At 31.8% G+C, this 12,118-nt stretch overlaps 1 protein-coding gene across 1 annotated transcript; it reads right to left on the reverse strand.

Annotated features, from left to right (window-relative positions):
* Positions 1-318: 318 nt before the first annotated feature.
* LOC106477650 (aurora kinase-like) lies at positions 319-7,647 on the reverse strand (the record flags this gene model as incomplete). The annotated part of the gene is made up of 4 exons (XM_013938194.1): positions 319-550; positions 1,822-1,970; positions 3,306-3,444; positions 7,568-7,647. Coding segments are annotated over 4 exons (600 nt in total), but the record flags the coding sequence as incomplete, so codon positions are not given.
* Positions 7,648-12,118: the final 4,471 nt, after the last annotated feature.

Raw genomic sequence — 12,118 nt, forward strand, 5'->3', positions numbered from 1 at the left:
ATATAATAATGATGAAAAATCTCACCATTAAATTAATTTCAGAGATAAGTTTATGTTTAAAGTCAATACAAACATCTAATTTACATAGCCTCCGACGTTAGAAACCTCACTCTGCATGATGCATATTTGCTGGTGATTAAAAATATTAAGACTGGCATTGTTTCTTAAGAAATGTTACATTTCAGTTAAGGGTTGTATATCTATGAACTATTAGTAATTTTTGTGTTTGAGTAAAATCTGTTACTCTTAAGAAGTAACAACCCATTGTCTTACTCCCCCCTCAAATATGGATAGAAATATATATATATATGTATTTACCTTTCTTATGAGATCTTTAGCTCCCTCAGAAACATGGTTGGGAAAGTGAAGATCTACCTTAATAATCCGCCTGTATGTATCGTTTACATTTTCCATTTCAAAAGGTGGTTTTCCCACAAGAAACTCATAGCATAAGATGCCCAAACTCCAGAGGTCAACTTTCTCGTTATACGTCTTGTTCTCGATCATTTCTGGGGGTAAGTAATCAAGAGTACCACACATTGTAGCTCGTCTGCAGTTCCATGCACAGAGAAGAAAAAAACAAAATAAACTATTAATGTCACTTCTAAATAAGTGCAGAAAATATATTTAATTGTAAAAATAGTTAAGTAAAACTAATTCCTTTCACAACACTACACTAACTTGTTGACATGCTTAGTAAATATAAAAATAAAATAATTAGTACCTGGAAAAGATGTCATGCTAACACAGTCAGATAACAAGGTATATTCTGTATGAAAAAAGTACTTTGAATTATAGCCTTCCAGATTCAAACAAAGCATCAGAATTCACAAGTTCTAATGATACATTGTCATAACAAAATGACTAAATACACTAGTCAATTTGTGTGTGTAAACAATATTTTTACATGTTTCACACGCTTAAATGTATTTTTTGCCAAAATGTCTCAAAGAACACGCTCTTCTTCAATCAAATTAAATGCAATATATTATTATTTACATTTGTTTTATTTCAGCTATCCTCAACTAGCAATTTACTATTCTGTGCGTGTCAATCTTCCGACATCTTCATTAAAAAAGTTCTATTAATAGAAGATCCTGAATTAGCACTTTTAGCATCATCATTATAAAGTTCTATTTCTAGAAATTCCTGAATTAACACTTTAATCACTGCAATTTTTTTAATTTAAAAAAGCGAAGATAGCAAATTTACAAGTTAAAACCTAATTTCATGGAAAAATTTGACTAAAAAATTAACTGTAAGTAAAACTCCTAACAAGGGTTACTCTCATACATAACAAAAATAACATTTCAATTTGTGTTTCAGTTACATGAAACAATGATACTAAACATACACATACTTATATGTAAACTTAGTGCAAATCATTAAATAAATGAATTTATTGAACATATAAAGGACTACTGAACAGATCAAATACTACACTAAATGAAAAGCCCTTGTATATCACCTAATCAGTTCAGAACACTATTAATTAAAGTTGTTCACGACCAAACTGCTGGTAGTCAATACAGTATTATGTCTGATTTTTTCTAGCTTTGCCTCTTCATTCACACATTAATATCACTTTTAATACTCATAACGTTACGAAAACACACAGGTTAAAAAAATCAATTTAACACAAAGATACAAAATCCTATAAACCAAGCTCTTTCTTAAGATAGACCTTTCTTCTTCAGGAGCATTCCCAGTTTGCCCCCGAAGAAAGGCCCATCTTAAGAAAGTGCTTGGTTTATAGGATTTTGTATCTTTGTGTTGACTTTTAATAGCCAAATAGTAAACATAACATGTAAATGTGCCCACCTAGATGAAGGGGCATGAACAGACCATCCAAAGTCAGCTATTTTGAGTTCGCCATTCAGTCCTAGCAGCAAGTTTTCAGGCTTGATATCCCTGTGGATGACTTTTTTCTCATGACAGTAAAGGAGAGCATGACAGAGCTGTGCTATGTACTAAGACAATAATAATAATGCAACAAAGGAAAGAGGTTGAAAATTTAAAAGCCAAATATATTTACACTGCATAAACAATAGATAGTTCAGATACTAATTATAATAAATATTAGACATTCTAAAAACATGTTAACTGCATACATTTTAGAATATCGCGAAAATGAGATACATTTTATTTCCAAATATATCTTTATTTGAACATAATTATAATATTCAAACACTTTTTGAAAAATAAATATATATATATATAAGCATCAAAAGGGTCATTTAAACAAACCTTGAATTATACAGGAGTAAATTCAACTTTGGTTTAGAGCATTTTTTTCCAAAGGTGATAACTAACTGTTACATCTATTTACACGGAAGTTGTTAAAAATATTTGATTTTTGATGTTTTTGTACGTATTGGGCTACTTGCAACTAATACACCTTCTGTTTACTGTATCTGTTAAAACATATTTTCTGTTCCTTTCAAGTTATGTAAAAATCCTGAAAAAGGATATTGATCAAAAAATATCCTCAGCTGAGATTCATAAGCCTTCTCCTCGCACAAGATCTTAAGCTTTGAGGACTGATGCAAAATATGATGTATATTTAAAAAATGTTTAAACCATTCAATTATGAATTTTAAAACATAAATAGCACATAATTAACTAAGATATAAAAGTAAGACCTAAATACAATTTAATTTTCACTCTATCTAGAACATATTTAGCTAAGAAAAAAACTAAGTGTTATCACGGATAAAGCAGCCTATTACAACTGAGCACCAATTTCAAAATAACAGTTGTTGAATTATAGTTTAAAATGAGCTCTTTCTAATGACTATATCCATGTGTATATAGCAACTACATGTAAGTTATAAAGCTAAAGTATATGTATAGAACCCATCAGGGTTTGACAACATTTATTATTTGTTTCTACTGCATTCAGCCAAAGAACTTTGACACTTGCATATCAACAGGGCAAGTAAATGTACTTAATTGTCTCAGCTTACATCTAAAGGAAAGGCATTATCTCAGTCAAGATAGCAAGTGCAAAAGTTGAGATTTTTCACAGCTTGTATGTCACGTGACAATACAAAACTGAAGTTTAAGTATTTTTTAAAGGTTTCTTTTAAAAAAGGAATTAAAACTTAGATAACATACAACTTCAAATTATAAAATACATTATAATGTTAATTTCATTCACATACATCGATAATAAAGTTGTTTAAATAAATTTTGAATGTAACTCAGTGACTTGCGCAGAAAAGTGTTTAAAGTGGTTAAAGGGTTGATAATCTAAATACAGTTTACTTGCATGTACGTCAACTACATCTGAAATTATTACTTACAGTAGCAGCTCGCTTGTCATCAAATTTTCCACATTTCTGAAGTTCTTTAAACAGCTCACCTCTAGCAGCAAACTCCAAAATCAGAAAAATTCTTGTATCGTCATAGAAATAATTGTACAGTTGAAGAATGTTAGGATGCCTACATTCACGTGGTTAAAACAAATGCTGTCAGTATCTACATCAATAATACAAGAAACTGTACATAACAGTACATGTAAGATCAATAAATTTGATTGGTTAAGTATATAGATAAAGATGTAAAGAAAACTGCTGTCTCATAAAACAATAAAATTTCAACTCTATCTTTTATGTGAAGATGGATAATATGTTCTTATGGTAACAACTCAGTTCTACCCTCTCTGGAATGCTCTGTAAGGGAAGGTACACCTTAACAAAATTTATGTTCCTAAGAATATTAAAAGTCTTACACAAAGTTATATTCTATAATTGCAAATTTAACCAACAAATCAAAAGGACCATCTTCTACACCATACAAGTTCTAAAACATGAAACAAAAAAGTTCTCAGATTTTCATTCAGATATTTTTTTAGGTTTCTGTCTTAAAACGACCTTAATACCACTACCATCCCGTCCATCAGGTTTAAGTATAATTGCATTGTAAGAATATTGTACAAACCTGAATGTTTACGAATTTATTTAGTGTCAGCTTTATCGCGTTTAGTTGATTTAAGTTTGTTAAAGACTCATTTATAAAAAGATTGTATTTTGAATGTTAAGTGATTAATTTCTATGTTTAATTCCTCGATGTCACATAAGCATATTCACAGCTTTCCAAACAGACAGTGCCAACAAAATTATGCTAATAGATGTTTTTTTATTTTCTCCCATAAATTTTAACATAGTGTATAAAATAACTCTTAATGATATAAAACTATTACTACACTCACACTCAGTTATAAAAAATTGTATTAACACTTTCCAGATGGGTCACAAGTGAAAGGCCATGTCATTGCATTTGGTGACTCGCATTCAAAATTTTATTGAACTACTATTTCATGAACTTATGTCAGTAAGTTTGGTATAAACCTATAGATTATAATTCAAATTTTAGTACTATATATTACTCAATTCTTAATTTAAAAGTACATATTAAAAAAAACACAAATAAACATTGATTTGTGTGTGTCACATGGTTTGTTGAACACAGCACTGGTTCAAATTAGATGTTTGTGAAATCGAATTAGAAACTCAAATTACTGATATTGACAAACTATAACATAAAATAAGAGCCACTTATCTTTTCAATTTGCTAAGATATTGCTCATGTAATAAATCAAACACAGTGGCATCCTGCCCACCTCTTTCCATTTTTGGAAACACTCCCTTATATACACTTACTTCTGTATACAACATGAATAACCAATCGAAAGCTCAGAATGTACCCCTAGTGGCTTTCTCAGCCATTTTAACGGACTTGGCACCATCTCTTTCTTTTCAACCAAGATTTCAACGAGGTAGGGTGTGTCTTTAGTCTGCTCGAAAATTCATATTTGTATAGACTAAAAGTTACTACTATATAGTTACTAAGCTTGATAAATTATAGCTGAATTCTATGGTATTAATGTAGTAATTTATGATTTTTTAGTTATTCAAATGTATATATAAAAACCTAAAAAAATTTTTTTCATCATATCCTTCACATTTTTTTTAAAAAGCTTAGCAACCTACGTCAACCAGCAACCAAGTACAAAGGTTGTAACTTGAAGAGATAATTGTTTGTTTTACTTCTTTATTTACTGTTCTATGTTTTAAAAATTAAGAACTTATTTCAAAAATAGCAATAACCTGTATACATATATAATGTATAATAATTGAAGTGTGACTGTATTTTATTAGTCTACTAAAACACAGCCAAGACAAGTTACTTTCTACAGACCAAAGGTCAGTTTTATGTTATTGGATCCTGTAACATGAGTGCACGTGTGCTGCATCATTGTAACTTCTGTATTGTTAGCCAGGCACGGCTGAAAGGTCAATATAATAAAACTAATAAATATACATAAATGTACAATGTTATGAGATTTAAGCTATTTAATCTAAACATTTATGTTTTTGTGTTATAATTTGTTGTCATTCCAGAATGAAAGAGGCATAATTTATATTTATTTCCTAATTTTTTCATGGTGGTTACGAGATCAGTCAAATCTACCGAACCTGTACAGAGATTAATTACTGAAAATAACAGATAAAATATAAAGTTTTTTCTTAAGAAATGTTTGATAACCATCCAGAATTTATAAAAGATTTCACATGTGCAATTTGAAAATTTTCTGATGCACAAAAGTATTTTAAATCTTAAAATGAAAATTACTTTACATGTTAGATAGGCAACATGCAAAAAGACATGAGAAAAGCATTGCTTTACAAACCTTAAGACTTAATAATAATAAAAAATTGATACTTTGCATATAAAAGCATTGTAATGTTTACTGATAATGTGCCAAATCTCATTGACATTCGCTTACTAATTTAAAAGTTATAGCATGAAAACTATAACAAACACAAAAGGGTTACGAAGTCAGTTCCAGGGACTGAAAGAGGATATTAACCTTTTCACACCACAGAGCACCTTTCAGGTGTCAAGTGCATATCAAATATGTTAAGTAAAAATAATTATTCTAGCTTTCTAAAAAATTTTCAGCTCAAAAATATTGCACAATTAATACTTTGTAACATTTATTTAGAGCAATTCATAAAAAAAATTAAATATTTTTATAACACTCTAACGAGTTTTTCCTATAAGCAGTGCCCTTATTCATTATTTGTCCAACCCACAGTATAGGTTTTTATTTGCTAATAAGGTATTATCCTTTGAGAATACAGTTAAGTGTTGCTTCTCCCATGACTTTCATGTTGTGTTTGAGGTTTTGATATTACAGTCCCACATTCCTACTCTTTTTAAGATGTCACAGCATGTGGTCTAAACAGCTACAGTTAAAGTTTAAACACCATTAGATAGAACAGATTATAAACTATTTATTTGAATATAGAATGAATAAAATGGTGCACAAAGTATTTTATGGTTTTGTGAGAAAGTTATTAGATGGAGCTCCTGCAGAGAAGAACAACAGAATCTATGGGGAAGTTTAAAAGACTTAGTAACAAAATAAAAAATACAGATCTGGGAATTCTTCAATAGTTTCATGTTAAATTATATTTGTTTGAAAGCTATGTAAATTTTCTTCTACGATTGCAAAATATTCAAATGACTCAAGTTCTTAGTTATTGAATATTATTGTATTATTGTTAAGCTTATCATATTAAAACATTGTACATACATTAAAGAACTAATAATTTACTGAAAAGAAACTATACTGATTAGATATGAGTTTATCTTGACCAATAATATTGTTAGCAAAAACACTGTTACCTAGTTTGACCTGACATTTTGAAAGGTCAGGTCCTAGGTCACCTATAAATCTTTGTCAGTTTCAGAGGTGTTTTTTTACAATTTATATCTAGGAGTGGTGACTACTGCACTTGGCAAATAACATATGAAAAGAAATAGGGTAATGAATATGAAAAATGTTGAAACTGATTATATATATATGTAATGTAGCTTTCCGGTCCATATATAAAAAAAAAAAATTATAAAATGGAAGGAAGAACTCAAGTTTATTTCAAGTGTCTCACAGCAAACTTCTGGAAATTCATATCATAAAAATTACAGAAAATCTAAAACAAATCATACAAATTTTCTTAAAACTACAACTAGATAATATGTAGTAAGTCTAAGTTCCTTGTAACTTGGTTAAGTATTTCCACTGTGAGAAGAAAAAAAAACAAGGGACATCAGTGACAGTGATATCCATCTGGTCCAGAAAGAGTTAAATCAGTTTCTAAATCACCACTTTGTGTAGAATACTACTCAGTAAGTTACACATCATCTTGTATTGTGGAACATGTGTTAGAAGGAAAATTTGACAGAGTTAGTTTATTTGAAGGAACCAAGTAAACCGTAAAGGTAAAAAAATATTGTGAAAAGATAGCACAGCTATGAAAACTTAGAATAAAACTACCCGCACTGTTATGTGAAAAGATAGAAAAAAACTGGTTTAGGTATTTGCCGATGAAGGTCGATGACTTAGCTTAAACATCATAAAACCAAAACCACATGTAGAACAGAATCCTTTTACACATGATAAAGCAAATAAAGTTGCTCTCATCTCCAGGTGTTTAGAACTCAGCTGTAAAAAACAGCAGTTAACATTATTATGTTTAAAGTGTCAAGAATCACATACTTTAGGTGAGACTGGATTTCTATTTCTCGTCGTAACTGATGCTCTACTCCATTCTTTTGTAACTGAGACTTGAACAAAACCTATGGGATAAAGAATATTTAAAAATATTTCTAACAAAATCCAGAAACTTCACACTGCTAAAAATAAATCTCTTAAAAGTACATTATAGATATTTTTGTGACATTTTGAATTGCACTGTTCTTTTATAAACTTTTAGATTTTGCAAGTATGATGAAAAACATTTTTATTTGAATGTAAATTCCCTTCAGCTCTAGGAGTTAAAAGATCATTCAAAAACTCAGTTCTTTCATACTAATAGCTATTCTTAAGTAATAAAAGTAAGCAATAATGCAAAATGGGTTCACAGTCTGAGCAGAGGAAGTTAAGACTATTTTTTGTTAGTTGATAGCCAGATTCAAACTGACAATCACAAGATTATAAATCTTGAATTGCATTTCATCTTTAACTATTTTCACTATAAATGCAATAGTTCTCTGCTTCAAATACAATATGTTATGACAGCAGAAGTCACGTGATGGTACTGGCGCATTGGCGTGTGCGAGGAGTTTCTCGAATGATCGTGAATTTCCTAGTGCATTCGGGACGCCCCTTTTTTTAGTATATAAGCCTGGCAGATAAAGCCTGCAGGAGAATAGATTGAAGAGATGCAGATAGATTAAAGATAGAGATAATTGAGTCAAGTGAACAGTAGGCACCGTAAGTAAAGTGCGTGAATCACTGTGATTTATAGTGTGTTTTAAAGGTTGTTAAGTTTAAAGTGACGGTGGAAATTCTGTGTATTACAAAGTTGTATCAAGAAAGAATAAACTAGTTTTAATTAAGAAAGGACTTGTATCGCTGAAGTTCCTCGGAAAGAATTTATACCTGAAATTAACAGACAAGCAGATACGTAACAAAAACTATATTTCATGCACTTTCTTGTGTAATTTCATTTTAGTGAATACCTTAATGGCAGATTCCACATTCCTTTACTAGCAAGGACACACAAAAATGTTATAATATAAATGAGCTGATACTTTTAGTAACTACATTTTTAATTCTATAAAAAACCAACTGATTTTAATTATTCTATGCAGATATAAAAATACGTCCAATCTGGATTTGAAAACATACCTAAGTGACATCAACTATTAATTGGCTATCCAACAAAATATATACAGAGCCAAACAATAGTTGGAGCATAGCTCACCAGAAATCAAATTAGTCTAAAAAGTATTTAAATCTGACAACTTTGTAACTGAGAACAAATAGCATTTAAACAGGGCAAGTCCCACAGTGAAGTACCAGGGGCCGTGCATGGACAGCACCAACCTGGTACCCAACAGATATATTCTTCCAACCTTACTAATCCTTTAACACACAGCACAAGAACTTGTCAATTATTTTGCAAAAAACCTTGTCCAACTTTGTTTCTGCTTGAACAAGAGCTTTAATTTAGCCACATATATATACAACTCATGTGCAATTTGCAATGCTGAGAATACCTGTCCATAAGTAATCCTTAACCCCTTTCAAAAGCTGAAAACCTGTTTGGTATGAGGAAAAAAACTCTGCCTATGATATTACCTGCAATCTCTTCAAGAGCTATAAGAAAGAACAAAATGTTGATATGCATCTGGAAACAACCATTCAAATAACAATGACTCACTGTGCCCGATTGACAAAACCTCTCTTAGAAAACTATTCAAATAACTAACTCATTGTGCCCGATTGACAAAACCTCTCTTAGAAAACCATTCAAATAACAATGACTCATTGTGCCCGATTGACAAAACCTCTTAGAAATAAAAAGCTTAAGATATCAAATAATAGTTTATAAACTGATAGAAAATTTCAACTGCTACTTTAAAGTAAAATGATGATAGAAAGTGACAAAAGTTAACATTTTCCTAAACTGAAAATGTAATTGCAATATTATTTATACTGAAACTATAGCTATTTATCAATCTCCAGTATACAAGTACCTCATTCAGATAATGTAATCACTTTTTCGAGACAAACCGGCTTTTAGTGGGGAGGTAGGGTGGGAGAATGTCAGTGGAGGTAAGTATTATTGAAAATACATTTTAAGTTTAGGAAAATGTTAACTTCCAAAACATACCTCCACTGACATTATAGCTAGAATCCCACATTGAGAAGGTGAAGGGGCTGGTGTAGGCATGAACCATATAGAAAGCATCTGTACAGAACAGAAGTGTACCAAGATAAAGATGGTACAAGAGTGACGGAACCACTCCACATCCAGAATAGGTACGTTATTCACAAGGAACTTAGTTCCGACATCAAAGGTGGAATAGAATACAAGTAATCATCAGTATAAACCAGCCCCAACAAGATAACCAAGGTTCCACAACTCGGAGTTGGAATTAAGAGCTCATGGAATATACATCCCACGTTGGTGGCTGGGACTATTGGACTGCAATGTTATATCTAATTTTGATTGGATCTCAACCTGTAGTCATAGAGTGATACGTTTCACACCACCAGAATTACAATACGTAAGCAACACCGAAGTGGACAAACTTTCTCCTCCACCTGAAGAAATTCAAAACGCAACACCCCAGGCTCAGATGACGGGATTGTGCATGCCACACTCAACCAAAGGAACAGAACTAATCTGGTCTGGAATTATGAACATTCATTCTCACTCCCCAACCAAGTGGGCAAGGAGTATTCTGCTTGCCCCTGGAATTATGGAAAGGACGTGAAACCTGTGCTCAACCAAGGACCTAGGATGGGCAGTGGCGTAGCAAGGGTTCTTCTGTCCTATTGAAAGCTACAATAATAATAAACAAGAGGATTCCACTTTGTTAGAAACAAATCCACAGAATAATGTCGCTAACCTAAAAGAGGATGACGTAATAAATATTTTAACACAGAGAGATGTTGGATTTATGAAGTGTGATAAAACAGGTTCAGAAGTTGTAACACATGCACATCGCACAGAGATTGTTAAAGTTGGAGCACATGGATTTCAACATAAAGAAGATCCATTTGATGCCAAAGATGGACGTTCTCTTGCTACATTTTTTTCCAAACGACGCCTTCTGAATAGACAAGAGATCAATCGTTCCTGGTTGGTGTATTCACCTCTACGTAAAGCAGCATACTGCTTTTGTTGTCTTCTTTTCTCATCTACATGTATGACATCCGATAGTCGGTTTGCTGTCAAATCATAGAGTGGATTATCTAAGTGAATAAAAAAGAAATGTTAAATGCCCATGAAAATAGTGACAGTCATCGTGAGTCATTTAGTGCTTGGAAAGAAACTGAGCGCCGAATTCGTCTTCAAAGTGGCATTGATGAAGAGCTGCAAAGGCAAATTCAGAAAGAAAAAATAAATGGAGAGACGTCTTGCGACGGTTGCTGAATTGTACACAATATTAATCTTCTCAGAATCTTGCATTTCGTGGTCATACTGAGGACATAATCTGAAACGAAAATCCTGGAAATTTCCTGTCACTTTTGCAGTTATTAGCAAAGTATGATCCAGTAATGAGTGACCATTTAGAGCTTGTTAAAAACAAGCAAATGTCAACATATTATCTTTCTCTTGAAATCCAAAATGAGTTTATAAATCTCATGACCTCACATGTGCGAAATTATTGTTTGTCAGAAATTCGTAGAAACAAATACTATGGTATTCTGTTTGATTCCACACCTGATTTAGCACATCGTGAGCAATTGGCCCAGGTTATTCGGTTTATTCACATTGACTTTAAGACAAGAAAAGTAGAAGTCAAAGAGTCATTTATTGACTTTATACAGATTAAGGAAGAAGACCCTGTCAATATTGAGAAAACAATAAGCACAAAATTAGATGCGAATTACTCTGGCTATGTGACTTTGAACAATACTGGATGACATAAATATCACAATGGTTTACAAATTATGAAAGTACACCTAGTAGACTATACTTCATTAGTTCCAGGTTTACAGTTATGATATCGTGAGATGTTTTATTGTGACTTTATTTTAGTCCTGTGTGAGGCGGTAATTAATTCTTTATGTTGTTGTCATTAAGTGGGTAATGAGTCACAAAACATATAATCAAAACATTTTAGAGGTTGGGGTGCCAAAAGTGATTTTGTCCCCGGGTGCTAAGAACAGTTTCTTCATTGTTTTCTTTTCAAATGAAATAGCATGTTCACAATCTTGCACTTTGACCTCTTTGCTGCCATCAAAAGGAACAGATGCTGGCTTTCTGGTGTTATCACTTTCAGCAAGGATAGCTCTCATCAATTCGCTTGACTCCACCATCGAAGCTGTAAATTGTGCACGTCTTTTGCGTCCCTGTACCCCACTTTCATTTTTCGACAAAATGGGCTAAAAGAATAAATTAATGAATACTGACTACACTATTTAGTTGCAACATGCAAATTGTCAGATGAAAGGAAGCATTCGACTTTCCTAATTTCCTAACCACAAATTATATTTAAATTATACAACTAGTCCTGAGTTAATAATGGCTGGAGACGGCTTAAATGGGTAATGAAGAAAAACTTTAATATAAGTTTAACATGACAGCAA

The sequence above is a fragment of the Limulus polyphemus genome, unplaced genomic scaffold, assembly GCF_000517525.1.
Source record: "Limulus polyphemus unplaced genomic scaffold, Limulus_polyphemus-2.1.2 Scaffold76846, whole genome shotgun sequence".
In the NCBI taxonomy this organism is placed as follows: domain Eukaryota; kingdom Metazoa; phylum Arthropoda; class Merostomata; order Xiphosura; family Limulidae; genus Limulus; species Limulus polyphemus.